This window comes from Polypterus senegalus, chromosome 13 (genome assembly GCF_016835505.1).
Source record: "Polypterus senegalus isolate Bchr_013 chromosome 13, ASM1683550v1, whole genome shotgun sequence".
Classification (NCBI taxonomy): Eukaryota; Metazoa; Chordata; class Cladistia; order Polypteriformes; family Polypteridae; genus Polypterus; species Polypterus senegalus.
Window position 1 is genome coordinate 33,018,780 of NC_053166.1, and position 22,462 is coordinate 33,041,241.

At 37.9% G+C, this 22,462-nt stretch overlaps 1 protein-coding gene across 2 annotated transcripts; it reads left to right on the plus strand.

The window, feature by feature from the left end:
- The first annotated feature begins 1,662 nt into the window (after nt 1-1,662).
- On the plus strand, nt 1,663-15,767 carry arl10 (ADP-ribosylation factor-like 10). 2 transcript variants are annotated; one of them, XR_005636300.1, is made up of 5 exons: nt 1,663-2,110; nt 10,212-10,383; nt 13,143-13,318; nt 14,907-15,250; nt 15,723-15,762. XR_005636300.1 is itself a non-coding variant. In XM_039776060.1 (4 exons), exons 1-4 carry the CDS (start codon nt 1,973-1,975, stop codon nt 15,132-15,134), a joined length of 714 nt encoding a protein of 237 aa, XP_039631994.1. In that variant the 5' UTR covers nt 1,663-1,972; the 3' UTR covers nt 15,135-15,767. The 2 variants fall into 2 exon arrangements, 1 of the variants encoding a protein (XP_039631994.1); XM_039776060.1 differs by having other exon boundaries at nt 14,907-15,767.
- Nucleotides 15,768-22,462: the final 6,695 nt, after the last annotated feature.

Genomic DNA, 22,462 nt, shown 5'->3' on the forward strand with positions numbered 1-22,462 from the left:
TTGCCTGGCAGTTCCATCCCTTAGCATCCTACTCCCAAAACACTCAGCATCTCTCCTCTGCACGTGTCCAAACCAATGCAATCTCATCTCTCTGGTTTTGTTTTCAAATCGTCCATCGTGAGTTGACCCTCTAATAAACTCATTTCTAATTCCTGTCCATCCTCATCACACCCAGTGCAAATCTTAGCATCTTTAACTCTTTCACCTCCAGATCTTTCTTTTGTCTTATCAGTGTCACCAACTCCAAACTATAACATAGTTGGTCTTACTACCATCTTATTGACCTTCCCTTTCACTCTTGCTGGTACAGTACCTGTCTGACATTTTTTTTAAATTGTAAGGTAAATTATTACAGAAGATTCCAGTTGTTACATTAAAATAAACACTGCAAGAAAACATGGGGGCCCAGTTGACAACTTGTTAATAATGGCAAATTTTGCAAAAATGCTAAAAAACGCTAAAATAAATTACCAAGTAGTGTGGTGGACAGTAGAACTTTAGTGACTGTCAAATCTAAACTTTGTTATTTTGGACAATTTAGATGAATAGGCGAATGGATGAGGAATGAGTTGTTGGGCTGAATGGCTCGCTCTTGTCACTGATTTTCTAACGGTCCAACGTTATGGATTTAACAAAATAAGTGGATGAAAGACTATGTGATTTTTAGCTTTAATGTGTTTGCCAATCAAAAACACAAAGGGAAAATACTCCAGAGCACAATTCCCATGAAGCGAAATGAGAGATGGTGCGTGTTGCTGAGAAGAGTCGGCACTGTAGCGACCTCTGTTGGATTACCGCTATTATGAAAACAACTAAACTGTAACTACAGTATATTTTTAAAATGGTAGGTAAAATTGAAAACATTCTGAAATCGCCTAATCCGAATCAGGGTCGCTGGGAGACGAAACCTTTGCTTGCAGCATTGGAATCAAGGCAGGAAGCACCAATGAACGGAGCGACACTCAATCGCATAATCCACTGAGGCACACAATACTTGCACGAATTCGGGGGTGTGGGAAGAAAACTGGAGTTCCCAGAGAAAAGTCTGGGCGCATGAAAAAAACGTGTGCACTTCATACTGCCAGATGGGGGATTCGAAAGCAAGGCGTTAATACGACGCACAAACAAATAGCGACTCCGTCTTCGATTAAGTTAAAATTGTAGCATGTACTGTAAAATAAAAATCATGCGGCGGTTGTGTTTTCTTCCGGGATGGCTTCGAAACAGACAAATCACCGTACGGTAATGATTTAACTATATTGTCTATTCGGCATTACGTTGTCATTATTTGTGCAGTTCATATTTGCCAATTGAGGTGCTTTCCATTTCTATTAAGTACCAGACAAATAAATCTCAAACTTGCTTTACAAACAGATGACAAGTTCACTGAATATTTATAATGGAAAACACAAACAACTCCAAACGACTTTTTAAATATTCAATGCCTCAGCGTAATCTTTGCTGACGAGTACGGATGAAAGTAGTTAGCAAATGCTAACGTCAGCCTCGTAACTTAAGTACAACAAGAAAAACTGGAAATGGCATCCTTCGTAGCCCAAAGGCATACAAGTGGCATGCGGACATTTACGTGACAAATGTAAAAATATGATAATAACGCTGCAGCGCCCCGATCGACCGTTGCGCACGCGTAAACAGCTCCGTCGGGTTTGTTTTCACCGGTTGAGCGAGTTAGTGGAGAACTCGTACAGTTGATTGGTCAGATAAAAAAATGATTGGCTGTTGCTCCGCCCACATTCCAGCATCTCGAGCAGCAGGTTTCTTGGCACACGTCCCCTTTAATGGGCAGGGTCTAACAGGATAAGGGAGCGGAGACTGAATGGGTGTGTATCGCGCGTCTGGAGTTCCCTTCACAGTAAACATAAGGTTGACACTCGGCTCGGTGGCTCTTTCCGATTTCATCAGCTCGTCAATGAGTTCCATTGCGGTCACCTAAGGCTTTCCTTGCAGACACATGCATGTGCTCCGGCACATATCTTTGGCTATCAGCGCCGCAGCAGCGATATTGGGATCGCTGGTGTTTTTAGCTTGGAATTACTTCTACAAGAGACGGGTATGGTCGCCGGGACACCGCTGTGCGGTCACCAGAGAGGTGAGGAAGTGGGGATGAGCTGAGTGTGCAGATTTGAAGCTGCAAGTGAGCGCGGCTAGACAGTGTTAGAACTAGCACTGTTTTTGTATTTTTCGTTCTTTTTAAAATAGGAGCAGACATTCTAAGATATTTAAAGTATGTTCTGTGTCTATTTTACGTTCTGTGACTCCAACAGGTGCACAGTGGTGACAGAGAAAAACGCGATAATTGGTTTTTTTTTTTAAATCTGAGGGCCTGACTTTCAATAATGTTTATGTATTTAATAATAACGAAAGTCTGTTTTGAAAGGAAGTGTTTTTAATCCTGGATGGGTCATCATTTAATAATAATAAAAAACAATAAACGTACCTAGGGTTACTCCTGTTTTCACAACATATTAATGATAACTGTGCTGTATATTTCTATTTGCTCAACTTGTACTATTTTATTTCTATTTTATTTTGTATAGTTTTTCTATTTATTTTACAGTACTATTGAAGTTTGTAAATGTTTTTCCATTGTTGTTTGCACATTATCATGTTAATGGTGGGTTAAAGTTGTGTTGTCTTGAGTTGGTACTGTCTTGTATTCCATGTTTTTGCACCTAACTAAAGGCAAATCTGGCATGTTTCACATGCTAGCAATAAGTGTTTCTCATTTCATTGCAAATAACCCTTTTATGAAGAAGCTTGAACAATTTTCTATGCAGACATTGATTAAGTGTTTTTGATAGATGAAGCTGACCATTTTCAAAGAGGTTAATACTTTGTTAGCATCTTTTACTCCACCGTTTGGTTAGACTATATTTTTAGACCTCCACATCCCCTCAGGTATGCACAATGCTTTGTTCAATTGTTGTTTGAAAGCATTTCACATTTAAATTTGACTATATTCTCAAGTGCAGATGGAACTGAACTAGAGAGGCAATACATTATGGTGACCTTTTAGATGAAGAGTTAAAAAAACAAAACAAGGCACAAAATGAAATGGGTGCAGCAAGTGAGACTAATGTGTCAATGTACATTTATGAGCTTATATCACAAATTAACTGATGGAGATCTGGTGGTTTTTTTGTTTTGATCATCCATGGACAGTTTTCTGTCATACCTTTTAATTATGCATTTTTGACTGAGTTTTTACAGCGGGCATTTATCACAAAGTGGAACTACACGATTTTCAAGATATAAGTGCAGACAACCAATAGAAAAAAGGTTAAACATGCAATTTTAGTCTGAGAGCAGTGCACACATTTTCACCATCTAAGTAATATGGAAGCAAATAAAATAGTGGGTTATTAAAACTGTTGAATAGAAATCAAGGGACATTATGGTCAGACTATATAATGCACTAGTAAGACCACATCAGGAGTACTGCATGCAGTTCTGGGCACCACACTACAAGAAAAAGACACAGAAATACTGGAAGTTGTGCAGAGCGGCGCAATCAGATGCATCCCAGGACTTAAGGATATGTCTGTCACACTCCAATAGACTCAAGAAAAGTAAACCTGTTTAGTGTCAGCTAATTGAGGTCTTCAAAAAATTTTAAAAGACATTATTAAAGCAGATCAGCAGAATTCTTTTAAGTTGATGGTGCATTTAGGACTAAAACCGGAAAGAACTTCTTTAATCAAAGAGTTGTAGGAATCGGAGAGAAATTACCGAGACATGCAAAGGAAGCAGAAACCCTGACAGCCTTTAAGAGGTTCTGGATGAGATATTGGGACAGCTAAGTTATTTACTAAACAAACAAACCTGATGGACAGAATGGTCTTGTCTCGTTTGTCAAATTTCTTAAGTTCTATGTTTATGACAGAGAGACAAGTTATGGGGATTTCAAAACTAATCCAATCCTTATGCACATTTACTGAAATAAAATTAGCCATCCTTCCAACTTCCTATACATTTAATCCATTTTAAGGTGTTCTAGAGAGGAAACAGATGACCAAGACTAAACCAGAATATCAGCCCCCTGCAGGGTACACTGAGGGGATTGTAGAGCTGCCAGATACACTGATGAGTGGGAAGTTGTGGGTGCAAACACACCGGGTTCCCCCAGATATTACTTCGTTTTGTCTGGGTCATCAGTGCTATCCTAACATTTGTTTAAACGTTTATTTGGCAGGGGACTTAGAACATTTGATATACAATTTGTTACATTTTCTTATATGCTGTATCCACTTATTAAGTATACATTTAATTGCTTAATTTTTGATTCAACATTTACTGATGTTATCCTTTGCACCACCAACCTAATGCATTCATTATTTAGTTAATGTATCTAATACAATTATTCCATTTTAGAAGTCATGGAGGGTTGCAGCTTATCCCAACAGACTAAGGCCCAGACGAACACCAACCATGGTCTAGACACCAGTGCACTGCTGGGCACACACACTTTTACTGGTTAAATTCAGAATTTCACTTAACATTCTCAGGATTTGGGAGGAAAATTGAATTCTCAAAGAAACTCCGTAATGACACGACATCAACATGTGAAATTCAATCAAAAAGAGACTCTGGCTGGAATCTGAAAGCAGGACTCAGGAACTTTGAGGCTGAAATTCCAACCACTATGCCAGAATCATAATTTTACATTTTTTTTACCAATTTTCTGCAACTGATTATATAGAATAACAAAGTTGTATTGTGATTACCACTGCTTCCTTGAAGGTCCAAGGTGGGTACAAAGATGGGGAAATAGGCTGGGAAAACAAATGGATGGAGAAATAGTTTGTATGGTGGATCAAGATGACCCTTGCTATGAAAGACACCATACAGAGTTTAAAAAATTATAAATTAGAATACATTACAGAAGCATTGCTCTCCCAAGTATAAATGAATGTGCAAAAGGATTTGTCTCTTATCTGGGAGAGGAGCAAAAGATGCACAAGAACTTGTACTAATTTTAGACCAGTCTGATTATGATATCTGCACCCCACAATCTTTGTTCCCCTTCCTCTGAAGTTCAAGTTCATCTATATTCTATGCCTAACCCACTGATTCATATAGCAGGATTTTCTCTAGCATTATATTTTATTACATTTAGTTACCTATTCAAATCACATATCCAGCTCACTGTAGCAGCAGTGGAACCATACATGGAGAGAGTGTCAGTTCATTGCAGGGCCCACTCGTGCACACATCCACCCACATTCACTCATACTGTGCCATTTACAGTTACATTTTCTTACACTCTCTTCTCCAATTCAGACTTAACAGACAATGTCGACCTCAGTCACATGGCTCTGTCAGCTTATGATAGGGCAACCACACTTGGAACATGCCATGTCAATTTCAATCAACAAACTGTATAAAGAAATCAACGTGAAAATATCAAGAAAATACAAACTTCATACAGAAGACACCATAAATGGGAATCTGAGGGTCATGAGGTGGAAGTGGTTACTGCAATTGTGCTGCTATTATTAAATTCACATTTTTTATTGATATTGCACTTCTAGCAGGACTTGCTCTATGCGCTATGGCTAGCACTTTCCAAAAATATGTCGCCATATATGCCGAGTGTGCTATTAACTCTCAGAACATGAGACACACATGCTTTGATTGGGACACCTAGTAATCTGTAGCAAAACCAATTTTAATCCATTTACTCCAGTTAATGAAATTATAAGGTAGCCTCTAGCTGCAGGTGAGGACTTTCACACATGTCCATGGCCATAGACGGCCACCTTTCACATTAACTAACCTCTTCACTGGGACTCTATACTCACTAAATATTCTTATTCACAAATGTGCACATCTCCTTACGCGTCAAACCCAAAAACTTGAACTCTCCCACAATCTGGCAGATATTCCTGAAATGCAGAATATGACAAGGGGCCTCAACAGTGCTAACCTTTAGGTAAGAGGCAGAAATGGCCATCAGCATTGTGCATGCTTATGTGAGAGGAAGGCGAGCAAGCACTGACCACACTAGCTGAAAAGGAGCAGGCTGTATTACTGCAAATAAACACATTTTCTTCAGACACAACTGCCCCATGGACTCTACATTGGTAGCTGGCATACTGAAAGCCTGGGGTGTATCATCTGATGAGCAGTCCTTAGGAGTATATGAACATATAAGCATAAGTTTAGGACAAGGTTGTCATTAAACCTGTGAGCACAGATGAAGTTGACACTTTAATACAGTTTTGTTCATTATGGTGCCAGAGAGTGGTGATATGCTGCATATTGGTCTGTGATGTGAGTAAAATTTCATTGTACTCTGTACACACTATGAAACAACTGCTGCTAGACAACTACTTTTTCATATATTATTCTTATTCTGTATAGTCCCTTTTACAGATAACAGACATTTTGGTCATCATTACAGCACTTGCAAATACATATTGTATATGCTGTATATAGCTTTATACACACGTTGCTTGTCATGCATACCTTTTATGTTTATTTTATTTATTTTTTTTGTGATTAGACATGCAAGTCAGATTTTGGTTTTCGTCTCCTCCACAGTACAGTACAGAAACAGCACTTATAAAATTACTAATAACCTCCTCATGGCAGCTGATTCTAGTATTACTATTCTCATCCTCCCTGATCTGAGTGCAGCCTTTGACACTATTTGTCACACTACTCTTCTCAATAGATTATCTTTGATTGGCATTACCCACACTCCACTAAATTGGTTCAGATCCTACCTCTCAGGCCGCACTCAGTTTGTTCAGCTTAAAACTTTCATATCCCAACCCACCACTGTTACTTCAGGTGTGCCCCAGAGCTCTGTCCTGGGGCCCCTCCTTTTTATTATTACCTCCTTCCCCTTAGTAATATCTTTCGTAAATATAACATTAGCTTTCACTGTTATGCTAATGACACCGAGCTCTATCTCACTAGCAAACGTACTGCTTCCTTTCCACCCTCCTCACTTATTGATTCCATAGCAGAAATGAAATCCTGGTTTTCTTCAAATTTTCTTAAATTAAATAGTGACAAAACTAAGGTTCTTCTCATTGGTACAAAATCAACATTATCCAAAACTGATCATTTTTCATTTGTTATTGATAATTCCTCTGTCTCCTGTTCCCCACAGGTTAAGAGTCTGGATGTCATCCTTGACAGTACATTATCCTTTCAGTCCCACATCAATAACATCTCCCGGTCTGCGTATTTCCACTTGCGTAACTTTAATCGTTGTCACCCCTCCCTCACTCCCCACACCACTGCTATCCTTGTTCATAACCTTGTCACTTCTCGTCTGGATTATTGCAATTCCCTTTTCTTTGGTCTTTCTCGCAAACCTCTTTATAAGCTTCAGCTGATCCAGAATTCAGCTGCCCGCATCATTACTAGAACCCCCTCTATTCACCATATCACTCCCGTCTTGTAGCAGCTTCACTGGCTTCCAGTTAAGTTCCACATTCAATTCAAAATGGCTATCCACAACCTTGCCCCTCCATATCTGTCTGACCTCCTCCATGTTGCCATTCCCTCCCATACCCTTAGATCCTCTTCCTCCATCTACTTGACTGTGCCCTTCATCTGTCTTACCACCATGTGGAGCAGAGCATTCAGTTGCTCTGCTCCCCAGCTCTGGAACTCACTACCATCTGAGTTTAGAAATATTGAATCATTTTCACTTTTCAAATCTAAACGTAAAACTCACTTGGTTAAGACTGCTTTTTCTCTTTGATTACAATTGCTCTGTCTGATTTTAGTTTCTGTATTTTACTTTTGTTTATAATGTGTGTTTTGTCTATTGTTCGGTGTCCTTGAGTGTTTAGAAAGGAACCTACAAATAAATAAAATGTATTATTATTATTTTATTATATGCACATTTGACAATAAACTTGACTAACACACTATAGAATGAAACAGAACAAAACAAGGCCAAATTACAGCTGTGGCTCTCCAGCTCAGTCCAGGGTATCTCTGTGGCAGCGGCTCTTTGTGTGTCTTTCCGTTTTATTTCGCAATGAGTAAGCCACTATTTCCTCTAATTACACTTCTTACTAAATTAGATGTTTTTTCCCCCCCTTCTCACATTCTGTAGTCAGAAATGCACCGAAGGGTATGACTTACTCTTTTTAAAGTAAATTTGTATCTTTTCTCATTACTTTTTAATATATACTTTAATTTGCATTATACATAAATATACATCATTATATATTATTACTTATTACGGTATGATGTGTTTGAGTTAATAATATTTTTGGTATAGATTTTTCTTTTTAAAATTTGCTTCTTACTTTCTCCATATGCATTATAGCAGAAAGTAATGTGATTGAGTTTAAAAACATTTTAACTTTGAGTTTTTGATGACTTTACCTACCCTACAATATTTCAAGGATTGTTCCCATCCTGCTCCCTGTGGTTGCTGAGGTCAGTTATAACTTCCCGGCAGCCCTGCTCAGAATATGACAGTTTAGGAAGATGAAGAAAAAGAAGACTTTGCATATACTACTCATTAGTGAATTCAAGTATAGTCAAGTTTATTGTCATGCGATTGTAAAATAAAGAAATTCTTATTTGCATGTCTTTTCAGAACAGTTGATGAAAATACAACTGAAAAACTGAGCTAATCATGCAACATATATACAATTATATAAAATACGCATTTGTAAGTGTATATACACACTGTTACAATATTTGGACAGTACTTAACTATTTCTAGTGTAATGTCTGCCTCTATGTAGGTGGGTCAGTCTGTATTTGGCCATGTGTGTCTGTGGCACACAAACTTGTAAAGGGATTGGCTAATCCTCAATGCTACAAACCTATTGGTTTCAAACAAAATAGATGCATGGTAACTTCTGTTTGAGTGAAATCATATATATTTTTTTAAATCAAAATAGAAGCATTTTCAGAATAATTTTTCAAACAAAAGTTTTAAAAAGGTCTTCACAATTTTATTTAAAAAAATTTTCAGTGTTTACAGACATCTCCATTCGGCATTCCTTCTTTGGGAAGTTTTGCTGTCCTCACTATGCTGTAAGCCTATACTTAATATTCAACTGTGGTAAGCACTGTTGCCCCACAGCTTTAGGGTCTCAGGTTAATATCCCAGCTAGCTACCACCTTATTCACAATTACAGGCATTGCTGTGATGTTAAACTGCGGTAATGTGCTACTGCATTGTGGATTTAGAGTACTGGGAACAGATTCCACAATCAGTCACTGTCTAAAAGGAGTCTGCATATGCCCCCTGCAAATCCTAAGTACTGATGTGTAAAAGATATGTATTTATTTTTTCTCTCTTTCTCCTGGACATCTCACCATATCACCAGACACATCTCTAGAGATTTATATTGTGAAACTGTATATAAGGATGTTAATCTTCGACTGGTTATATTATGAGTTTTATAAAATCATATGGATTTGTTTTTTCTTTGTTACTAATTCATTATTATTCTTGCCTAATTATCTGTGTTTCTTTTCTTGTACCCTTTCTCTTTGCCTTCATGTAAAGCACTTTGAGCTACATTGTTTGCATGAAAACGTGCTATAGAAATAAATGTTGTTGTTGATGTTAACGGAAGATTTTAAATTGGCCCTCACTGAATGTGGGTGTGTATGTGTAAGTGGGCTCTACAATGGATTACCTTCCCTTACCAGCTTTATTACTGCATTGCACCTGACTCTGTTGGCATGGGTATCAGCTCCCTGTGATGCTACATTAGAGTAGGTGGGTTCAGAAAATGGATGGATCACAGATCATCATGCTTTCATTTTGCTGTCAGTTTAAAAAAAATAAAAGGACAACATTCAAATATGTTTCTGCTTGAGTCTCAAGAGAATAAGAGTTAAGAGGTCAGGTGGGGAAACAGATAAAGTACTGTTACAGAAGGATTATATTTACGACGGTGTAGAAGCTAAGTTAGAAGTTAATCTTGTTTTATATTTTTGGCCTGCGGTTTTGTTTCTCCTGAATTCTTTTAATTTCCTCATTTAAGTGATAGACCAAACTACCTGGATGAATTCCCCAATGTCGGTGCCTAATATCTAGAAGGTGTGTCATGGTGTCTGCTAGACAATGAGTGGAACTATCAATCAAAGTTTCTAAAGCATACAGTCAGTTTCACTGTATTTCTATGTATCAAATGACTTTGAACATGTCTTTCTGCAGCTATATCTCTTTTTGACTTTCATTTACTTTTTTCCAGGTGGAGGAAAGTTGGGATCAGCAGATTCTGGTCTTAGGTCTTAATGGATCTGGCAAGAGCAGCATTATGCGGGGTCTTTCAGGCGGTAGGGTGCCTGTTGCCTTTAGCCCTACCCGAGGTTTTAATGCCATTAGTGTCAACGTTGAAGGCTACAAGCTGCACCTCCTAGAAAGTAAGTGACAAGTAGGTGAAGATTTTGGGTGTCTCTTTACATTAAGGATTTATTCTCTAAACCTTCCTTCCTAAGTCAAACATAAATGCCTCACATACCCTTGTGAAAAAAAAACTGTCAATTTTATTATCTGCAAATATTTTATTAAGAGAAATGGAATGGAAGAATATCTTGTTGGAAAGAATAAAAAAGGACAGACACCAGGGATCTTCAAGTTTAGTCCTGGAGGGATGCACTGGCTGCAGGTTTTTTCCCCCACCCAGTTGCTTATTTAGAAGCCAGGATTTGCTACTGAAGTAATTACCTCTCAAGCAACATTTTTTCTGTTTTATTTAGCTAACTTGATTGGCAAGATTCTGATCCCCAATTAATTTTACTCTTCAACAGATTCAGTGCATTCACTGTTTCATTTTCTCATGTTCTTAACCAGCTACCAGTTAACAATGAGAAACAAATGACAAATGAGCCAATAGATCACCATTTATACATCTGCATCTTAATAAAAAAATATCCATGTTTATAAAATAACTGTTAAGAAATGCAAGAGAGAAGCAAAGTAAAAGAGTGAGAACTACTAATCTGCTGCAGTCCACAAATCACTTGAATGATATTCTCAGAAAAGGAGCGTCTGCAGTTAAAGAATGACTTGATGTAACAGACTGAACAAACTTGCAAGCTGTAGAATTAAATAACAACTTACCTTATTAGGAACAATTGGCTTCTCATTAAGCAACTGATTTGCAATAAAACTCTGCAGCTACTGTGGCCATCTGGAACTGAACCTGAGGACCCCAGATATATACTCTCCATAAAAGTGCTGCAGCTTTGGTACAAATGTGTGAAAGAAACAAAGTGATTATCTTTTAGAGGGAAATATGTGCTCAAAATCCAAAGGATCTTTGCACTTTATAATGCTAATCATGCTATGTAAAAAACTAAGTTCACCTCATGAAATGTTTTCTCTTTTATTAACATGTGTACATATCAAGAAATGATCTTCATTTAAACAGTATTTATAATTAAAGGTGATATAACAAGCACCTTTCAATCTTTTCTAGTACATTACATGACCTAAACGGACATTTTGTATGTGGAAAAGGTATAAGTCCATCTCTACATTTATCACTACCTCAAATACCCAAACTTATAATCAGGTGTGCAAGTTTAGATGCAAAGGGTTAGAAAATCATGACAGAGTAATTTATCTGAAGTTTAAAAAGTGCAGACATTTAGTTTGGTATGTTCTTTGTTGTTGAAGTGTGTGTTTTCACCGTGCTGAGATCGAAAGAGTTCTGTGAGACCTTCAGAAAGAAGTCTATAGATCTTTATGAGTCTAAGGAGGGATTCAGAAAGATCCCCAAACAACTGGAAATCAGCCATTCCACAGTTCAGAACCTCATATGCAAGTGGAGACGGTTTCAAACACCTACCAATTTGCACAGACCCGGCCACCCTAGCAAGTACAGCCCAAGAGAAGAACACAAGATGCTAAAAGAAGTATCTAAGAAAACCAGATTTTCATCACAGAAACCTACATGTAGCTCTTGCCACTGTTGATGTGAAAGTGTTTGAATCTATCATTAGAAAGAGGCCGCACAACTTACATCTACATGGCAGACGTGGCAGGAGAAAAAATTTGCTGTCTAGAAGGAACATCGGGACAAGATTAAAGTATGCCCTGGACCACCTAGGAAAGCACCAGGACTATTAGAACAATATGCTGTGGAAAAACAATGCAGAGATAACAGTTATTTGGCCACAGTATCAGACAACATGTTTGACGAAAACCAAAGATAGCATATGACAGGAACCTGATACTAGCTGGAAAGCATGGAGGTGAAAATGTTATGGTTTAGGGCAACTTTGCGGTATGAGGTCCTAACCCGCTCACCATCATAGAACCTACTTTGAATTCTTCCTTGCACTAGAGGGTGCTTGAGGACGACGTGAGACCATCTGTAGAAGACTGAAGCTCAACAGAAAGTGCATATTGCAACATGTGGATGACCTTAAACATACCAGTAAATCTAAGGAATGGAAAAGAAAGAAATTGAAGATTCTGGAATAGTCAAGTCAAAACTAGGATCTGGATCCCATCAAAATGCCGTGGGATGATTTGAAACAGACTGTGAAGGCAAAAGGCCCCTCAAACATCACACAGTTAAAATAATTCTATATGGAGGAATAAGAAAAACTATTAAAGAGACTTTTAGACAGTAACGGGAGTAACCGAAAGAAGAAGAAATGTCTACCTGAGTGGGCATCACCAGCTATTAGATTAATTAAATAAAGTTCCGTTTGCCCCTGGGGAAAATTAGTGCTTAAGGTGGACTTTTTCTTTGACAGATAAAGCTGTTTATTTTTCAATTAATACATTATTAAAATGTCACTAATATTTATTTGTTTCACTTACATCACCTTTATCTAAACATACTGTTTAAAAAGAAAATCAAATCTTGATATGTCCACATATGTATGTTAAAAAAAGAAAAAAATATTTAGTAGAGTTTACTTTTCGAATGTCTTCAACAACTGTGTCATGTTCCAATTGGACTGCATAATTAGTTTTTGAGTTGTTGTCTCCATGGACTCAAATCCTTACACACACAGAGACAGAGAGGGACAGACCTCATTCCACAGGTCATGTTCACTTTTCCAAAGTAGGTCAAAATTATGACGAGGCAGAGAAAGCTTTAGGGTGGTAGCAACTTGCAGTCTTTTGATTTTTATCACCACATTTGTCTGTTTTGTGATGCTAGTTGGTGGCAGTAAGAACCTTCGCTCATATTGGGCTCAGTACCTGAAGAGAGCCTGTGTCCTGGTGTATGTTGTGGACTCTACAGACAGAGAGCGCCTTCCACTGGCCAAAGAGGAGCTTCATAGCCTTTTACAAGCTGCTTCTGAGCTGCCTTTGGTAGTTTTGGCCAACAAACAGGTAAGGTGGCAGCTCCCTTTATCATCATCTGAGTTGACAAGCTGTAGAGTTAACATGCACAAAAAAAGAGAAGATGAAGTCCTGAACCTTGCATATGGTGATAGAGTTAGGAAATATTAGAATTATAAATGTGCTAGAAGGTTAAGTAGTCGACATGGGTTTATGCATAGATGGGGCCAGAAGCAGGCAGAAGGACTGAGTACCACAAAGATGACAAAGATACCACATCAAAACCTTTAAAAATCACAAAAATAAGTCAATGCAGAGCAAGCAAAGGGTGCTAACTGTTACGATTTTTTTTGTCTTTTTCATTCCATACTTCCTCTAAGGACATGTCTTATGATTATTGTGATTATTTTACTTGTTGCGTTTGTGGCGTTAATCTTCTGGTCTAATTTTATTATACCCTGTGCCAAATATTAATTTAGGCACAATATAAACATCTATTTTTTGACAGCAGCTCTTTGTCACCTATTTGAGAATATGTGTCCTAATCCCATTCTGGAATAGGCTCCAGCACTCAAGAATGAATAAACGCCACCTATCTCCTAGAAGTTCCAGGAGTCTGCCAAAAATTCCTGACTCCTGCAAATTATGTAAAAATCTCTCGCTGCCTGCTCTTAAATTTTTCCTGTAATCCAAAATATTTAATTATGCAAGTGAATTTTATTTCCCCCCTTCAGTAGAATCAGTTTGTAAACTTGTCTGGATTATGTGAATTTATAAATGTTAATTGTATGTTATGTACTAACAATAAATTAATAAAACTGAAAAACCATTTACATAAACAAATTACATTAACTAACAAGTAAAACAGAAGTGTGATCAACATAAACAAATATCAAAATATAAAGTCCACTATCACCGTAATTGAGATTTGGCCACACAGGATTGGAAAATAAAAACGTCTAAGTCAATAGCATTCCTGGAGAAAATACTTCTCAGTGTGTTGGTGGGATGGCAGGTCCAGAGTCAGTTACGCTACCAAGTAGCCACCCCAGAACAGGAACCCTGAAATATGAACTGGACGATAGAAGTGATAGCTTGGTATTATAGTGATGGCACCACCTGGCACAGTAAGAAAGTCACTAACAGGAAAGCTTATATTTTTTAGCAACTGACTGCCTGCCTGAGGTGCAACATGAACCGTTGTAAAATAAGCAGTAGAAACTCTGTGGTGGTGATCCTGCTTTGCAATTCATTATGATGTTTTTATTTGCCTAAATCACACTATTTACATGCTAAAAGTCAAAACTCCGTTAAGCCTTACAAACATACCCACACATGTTCCCTGCCCTTATGTTCTAGAATTAGTTAGGACAGATAATGTATGGGTGCACTTACCTTTACATACTGTAAATGGGCTGTTGAAATAGGCTACCTCACTCCAATAAACTCCCGTGTGTGTGGTCCCTGGGGCAAATTAAAAAAAAAAATTGAATACACAATATAGTGCAGCAGCTGAAGGCCTTCACAGCTTATTGGTCATTTGAAGTACTTACCTCTAATTGCTGTGTTACATGAACTTCTACAACATGCATGATGTTTTTTTGTTCTTTACCACCATTTTCCATTCTCTCTGCTAAAGGATCTGCCAAATGCTGTCTCAATCTCAGAGCTCCATGAAGCCCTGATGCTGGACACCATTGAACATCAAAGGGAATGCTTCTTGCTGGCCCTCAGCCTGGATTTGGCCGAGTCTCTGACGGACTTATGGGAGCTGCTGCTGAAGCTGGTGCCTTTTCTACCCAAGGAGCACCCAAACAGCTTATGCCATCCAGGCGCCTCGAACTGCCATCTCCAGAAATGCACCTGATGGAGTCAAAGCAGGCCTTAAACGGGTGGCTTTTTGAAGCTTTACTGCCACTGAATCTGTAAGGCAGAGACTGGTGTTCTCTTTGAAGTGTTTATCCCAGTTTGCTATTTTGCACAGTAAGCTTTTTTGTATTTTTACATTCCTATTTTATATATTCAGCACATTCAAACAGTTGTGCTTTTTTAACTTGTGGGTACACTAAACACTTATAAAGCAAGCATCACGTTTTAAACACATTAGCAAAACTGAGTATGATGAACTCTGACACATATCCTCATTTTAGTTTCAGTAACTTTAAATTTGAAGACCTTGTGGTATCAGAAACATTTCAAAACATTAACACTCAGCATCGCACTACATTTCACTGTGCCTTTCTCAGCACATGGTCTGAGTTTTTACTTTTATTTTGTGTTAGTTGTTTAAACTTTTATTCTGGGTAAGTTGCCCCAGAGAGGCAACTTGCACTGCCAGCAATAACCTGCCATTCTTTCTGTACTTTTTCTGCCTTTCTCTCTCCAATATTAATGTTTATATATTGCGCCATGCTTACTTTGTAGATCTTAATTTTTTAATTAATATTCTGAGCAGATGGAAAGAGTACTTTGGGAGGCTGATGAATGAAGAGAACAAGAGAGAGAAGAGGTTGGATGATGTGGAGATAGTCAATCAGGAAGTGCAATGGATTAGCAAGGAGGAGGTAAGGACAGCTATGAAGAGGATGAAGAATGCAAAGGCCTTTGTTCCAGATGACATACCTGTGGAAGCATGGAGGTGTACAGGAAAGATGGCAGTGGAGTTTTTAACCAGATTTTTTAATGTAATGCCTGAGAAGTGGAGAAGAAGTGTACTGGTGCCGATATTTAAGAATAAGGGGGATGTGCAGTACTGTAGTAACTACAGGAGGATAAATTTGATGAGCCACAGCATGAAGCTATGGGAAAGAGTAGTGGAAGCTAGGTTAAGAAGTGAGGTGATGATTAATGAGCAGCAGAATGGTTTCATAGCAGGAAAGAGCACCACAGATGCAATGTTTGCTCTGAGAATGTTGCTGGAGAAGTTTAGAGTTGGCCAGAAGGAGTTGCATTGCATCTTTGTGGACCTGGAGAAAGCATATGACAGGGTGAAAAGAGAGGAGTTGTGGTATTGTGTGAGGAAGTTGGGAATGGCAGAGAAGTTTGTAAGAGTTGTACAGGATATGTACAAGGGAAGTGTGACTGTGGTGAGGTCTGCGGTAGGAGCGACGGATGCATTCAGTGTGGAGGTGGGATTACATTACGGATCAGCTCTGAGCCCTTTCTTATTTGCAATGGTGATGGACAGGTTGACAGACGAGATTAGACAGGAGTCCTCGTGGGCTATGATGTTTGCTGATGACATTGTGATTTGTAGCGATAGTAGGGAGCAGGTTGAGGAGACCCTGGAGAGGTGGAGATATGCTCTGGAGAGGAGAGGAATGAAGGTCAGTAGGAACAAGACAGAATACATGTGTGTAAATGAGAGGGAGGTCAGTGGAATGGTGAGGATGCAGGGAGTACACTTGGCAAAGGTGGATGAGTTTAAATACTTAGAATCAACAGTACAGAATAATGGGCACTGTGGAAGAGAGGTGAAAAAGAGAGTGCAGGCAGGGTGGAATGGGTGGAGAAAAGTGTCAGGAGTAAATTGTGACAGACGGGTATTAGACAGAGTGAAAGGTAAGGTCTATAGGACGGTAGTGAGACCAGCTATGTTATATGAGTTGGAGACGGTGGCACTGACCAGAAAGCAGGAGACAGAGCTGGAGGTGTCAGAGTTAAAATAAAAATAATACATTTTATTTATACAAGGCGTCTTTCTGAAAACTCAAGAACACCGAACAAACAATAAATTAATAAATAAATAAAAGACATAATTATAAACAACTAAAAACACCAGGAAATATAAAAATTAAAACCAAACATAACCACTGTAATCATAAAGAAAAAGCCATTTTACACAAATGCGTTTTAAGTTTACATTTGAAGGATGAATATGATTTGATATTTCTAAGCTCGCCAGGTAATGAATTCCAAAGCTTGGGAGTAGAATGGCTGAATGCTCTGCTCCCCATGGTGGTTAGACGGGCGAGAGGGACGGTCAGATGGATGGAGGAAGAGGATCTAAGGTTACGGGAGGGAATGGTAACATGAAAGAGGTCACACAGTTATGGAGGGACAAGGTAATGAATGGCTTTAAATGTTAATAGCAGAATCTTAAAATCAATTCAAAACTTAATTGGGAGCCAATAGAGCTGCTGCAAGACCGGAGTAATATGGTGAATAGATGAGATTTGAGTAATGATGCGAGCTGCAGAATTCTGGACTAACTGAAGCTTATGAAGATGCTAAGATTTGCACTGGGTGTGACGAGGATGGATAGGATTAGAAATGAGGACATTATAGGGGTCAGCTCAGGTTGGACGGTTGGGAGACAAAGTCAGAGAGGCAAGATTATGTTGGTTTGGTCATGTGCAGAGGAGAAATGCTGGGTATACTGGGAGAAGGATGCTAAGGATAGAGCTGCCAGGGAAGAGGAAAAGAGGAAGGCCTAAGCGAAGGTTTATGGATGTGGTAAGAGAGGACATGCAGGTGATGGGTGTGACAGATCAAGATGCAGAGGACAGAAAGATATGGAAGAAGATAATCTGCTGTGGCAACCCCTAACAGGTGGCACCATGATTGAAAAATTGATTCAAATCTCAGCACAGTCAGTGTCTTTGTGTATTCTCCTCTCACATCCCAAAGAAATGCATGTCTAACACTGGACTGGTGTCATTGAAGCAATGTGTGTGCATCAGGGTGCCCTGTGGTGGACGGACATCTGCCTTGTTGCTGTGCTGAGTCCAGGATGGGCTCTGGCTCCCTTATAAATTTAAACTGGACAAGGCAGGTACGCTACATGGACGGATGGATACATCAATCTCATTATCTGAAATCCTTTATTGTTGAAGGATTTGCCAATAGATACATTAAAACCACTAATTTAAAAAACACACACACACATACACATGTATACAAATAAACAGCACTTGTTTGTTTTTTTTCTGTTGCTTTACTGGTTTATTTATTTAAGAATATGATTATAAATGGATTACAACCACTAATCTAAAATACATACACAAGGATATATATCTGTGCAAAAGTATAAATGATGATTAAACAAGCATTGTTTATGTTGCTTTTCCTATTTATTTCCTTTTAATTTGAGAGCAAATTAATTAAAACCACCTATTTAAAACACAAACACACCTATACTGCTTACTGTATATATTTAAAACAATACTTGTTTACTGATTATTTATGTTGCCATTTGTTTTAATTATAGATGTTACTATACATGTGCACAGACACAGATATATAGTGTATCTGTGTAAATGTATATACTATATATTAAAAAAATGTTTACACTAATTATTTGTTGCTTTACCTTTGTATGTGTTAAAGGATTTGACTATAAATAGACTACCACTAAATTTATAGGTTTGACTATAAATAGACTACCACTAAATTTAACACACACGCTTATCTGTGTAAATCTGTACACACACACACACATATATATATATATATATATATATATATATATATATATATATATATATATATATATATATATAAACAATATGTTTTTAATCATTTTTTATGTTACTTTGATTAATTCCTTTTAATTATGTGATGGCAAATGAATTAAAACTACCAATTGAAAACACACACATATACATATTGTACTTGTATATACGTATTTAAAACATTTAAAACTTGTTTACTCATTATATGGGTTCCTTTACCAATTGGAATCACCACTATATCATATGTATGTAAAATAAACAGCAGGTCACACAGCAGAGCAGGTGCTTTACGCCAATCAATCCACTAGGTGGGGATGCTAAACTTTATTTGACCACTCATAACATGCTCTCTTCAGTCTGTTCTCTACTAAAGAGAGCCTCACTTCACAACAAACCACTCATAAGGATTGGCTGGCGACTCGAAATTTATGTTTTGTAGGACTGTGTGTGTAAGCCCTGCAAGGGTCTGGCACTCCTTTGGGGATTGGTTCCTGCCTTGTACCCACTGCTACTGGGATAGCCTCAGCCCCCCTTGTGACTTTACTATTCTGTTGTGCAAGTTTATTAAATGAATTGGAAATCCTAAAAATTCTGAAACCTTTTATGTTACACATGTATATTGGTCTCATATATTTTGTTCGCTCGTGCTAAGAACAGACTCTTGTCATCTTCATAGTAGTAGGCAAGGCAACAATTTTTATCAACTATATTTTTATTAACAGGTAATATTTAGTGCACTGTCCAAGGACATACTACAGAATTTGCTGTACCTGTACAAACGAGAATTGATGACAAGTGACTAGGCCAACATATGCTGTCATTTCCAGTTCACTTAACATTTCTAAAATTGCAGGTCTCCAAATTGCTACTTCAAATTGTACCACTTGGTATTTTTCTAAATCTATCTAAGGTCAGCTTGTTGAGCTTATATTTCATGACATCTATGCAAAACAACCATCTTACGCAGGTAGCACTGTACCAATGGCTAAGAATTTATTTTAAAGTAACAGTTGGCGGTACTTATTTTAAATACTTGAATCCCATCACCTCTCAATGACCAATAAGATGAAAAGATTTAGTTAATTCAGTCTTTCCTCAAATCTCTTAAAGAGTCTTTGAATCAATCGATTAAACAAAACATGCACACTACAGTATATTCCAGTATTAATATTGCAATGTGTGTATGTGCTCTTTCATGAGTTATAGAGTATAAGAATAACCTTTCCCACTCCTAGAAGTCCTATATAAGCAGGCTTTCCTTTAACCCTTTTGTAATTGGTTTTGAATGCTGTCTGATTGAGGGCAGAAACAGGTCTATTTGGACTCCCAAGTCTTTCTCATAAGCTGTAATTTCTAAATACAGAGTCCCAGCCACATCTTGTTATTTTACTGAATAATTTTACTTCCTATAAGACATTTACGCATTCTGTATTTACATGAAATTATCTGTCTAATTCTGAATTTTGTTGGGGCATATGTGCAGTGATTTTAGACAACTGTAGGACATCTACTGCCCTGACTTCACTCTCACCTGCAAATTTAACTAACTTGTTAGTTTTTTTTTAGCCTTCTCCCTACATTCCCAAAGATGCTTGTGCAGGTTTGGTGGTAACTCTTAAGTCAGTGTGTGCCCCAGTTGGTGCTATGACGGCCTTGCCAATCGTTACTTCTGAAATAGGCTCAAGCTCCCACAACCATGAACCAGATGAAGTGGGCACTTTGTTATCAACAACAACAACAACATTTATTTATATAGCACATTTTCATACAAACAGTAGCTCAAAGTGCTTTACATATTAAAGAATAGAAAAATGAAAGACACAATTATAAAACAAAATAAATCAACATTAATTAACATCGAATAAGAGTAAGGTTCAATGGCCAGGGGGGACAGAAAAAAAAAACTCCAGACGGCTGGAGAAAAAATAAAATCTGTAGGGATTCCAGACCATGAGACCACCCAGTCCCCTCTGGGCAAAATATAAAGAGCAGCAGCCTCTGTGGAACACCATGTTGGACTTGCATTATTACAAGTTGTTTTATGTAATTAAATTATTTCTTCTGCTGTCTGTACACTGGGCGCTGAAGCATTGTCTCTCGATTGCAATAATTAGCTCATCATGGGTTGCTTCTTTGCACACTTTTTGAAAGTCAAGCTAAATCTTTATCAGCAGTATGATTTTTATTCCATTTTTGCTGGTGAAGGAGGTGGCTACATATAATGACTTCATATTTTTTAACAAACACTTATGTCTAAGCATACGTGGATGGTCTGCCAATACCTCTACTGGGTCTTATCAATGCTTTCATTATTTTGCCAGTGACACACATTTACACCTATCTGGTCTTTAATTGCCAGGTTTGGCTTTGTCATCTTCATGTATGCAACAAGACTTCAATCTTCTGTAATTAGCTCAGCACTGTTAAGTGCTAAAGGCTTGTAAATATCGTCAAAGGCTTTTGGGAAAACTTGCTAAATTATTGACTGCTCCCAGGGCTTTGTTTTCAACTTCATTATTCCCAGTAGCACTTATATGTCTTCTGTCCATATTGTTCAGCATGTTCTTTATACTTTCTGAAGCTACTGGCATAGAACTAAAACAGGTGAAAACAACAAAACCTATTTTATTATTCTCTACAGTTTCCTTTTCTGTCATGCTAATATCCTGCAGCAATAGCACCAGTCCAATTAAAGAGAAGATATTAACACCACACAACATCTGGCACTGTGCTTTCACTTCTATGGTAACAAGAAGATATATTGTTCAGTAACTGGTATAAGTCAACAATACAAAGACTTGCAAGGACTGTTTATCCCATCTATTCTAAAATCAATCCTTAATATTTTATCTATAATATTTACTGTGCCTACCTGTCTATTATATTTAAATATTCCTGTATGGTGCTCACAGGAGGGCTGGAAGAAAAAAAAATTAAAAAGCACGCTGCATTAGTTTTTCTATGTTGCATTTTTTTTTCAGATCAGAACCATCTGTTTAGATGAGCTCCGTAAAGAACATACACAGTATGGCTCTTCATCATTTCATCACATGTGGGTTGGTGTGTGAAACCTAACCTGCTTCCAATATAAAAACAGAAAATTATATTTTTTTTGCTTGGTGTAAAACAAGTTATTTTTCTTTTTGTTCAAATTTCTTAGACAAGAAAAGATTTGATGCACACACACTAAATGTTTACATACTAAATACACAAATTCATGAAAGGAATTACACTGCACTATTTACTTAATAAAATTGTGATGCGATCACAATAAAGTATGAGCAAAAAGATATGAAATGTATTTATCTTTTAGGTTATTAGGAGTTATTTCTACTTATGCAAAACAATGGAAGTGAACTGTTTTTACTGTGAATTACTGTACTGCAAGGATACCACAGTATCTAATGTCAAATTTGGGCACGAAATAAAACAATACATGCGAAAAAACAAAATTGGTTTGTTCAAGTTTTTAGAATTATTATCTGAAACAAGTGTGGAGACTGGCCCAGACACAGACAGGCGGACACGTTCATTTCACCCACAACACGTTTATTTACAATAATAAAGTCACACAAGTGCACCACAAAACCCCCAAAGTCCTGGCCACACAATGCCTTCTTCACCTTCAGGCCGCCTCCTTGCCTCCTCCAGCAAGCTCAGTCCTCTCCGCTCCCGACTCTCGCCCTGAATGAAGGGAGGCGGCCCCTTTTAGTATCACCCGGCTGTGCTCCAGGTGGGTTCC

What these genes read in the sequence shown, in the direction of transcription:
- arl10 (XM_039776060.1), top strand. Translation starts at nt 1,973, where the DNA reads ATGCATGTGCTCCGGCACATATCTTTGGCTATCAGCGCCGCAGCAGCG. An exon ending in CAAGCTGCACCTCCTAGAAA is followed by an intron (nt 10,384 to 13,142) that starts GTAAGTGACAAG and finishes TTGTGATGCTAG; the next exon opens with TTGGTGGCAGTAAGAACCTT. An exon ending in TAGTTTTGGCCAACAAACAG is followed by an intron (nt 13,319 to 14,906) that starts GTAAGGTGGCAG and finishes TCTCTGCTAAAG; the next exon opens with GATCTGCCAAATGCTGTCTC.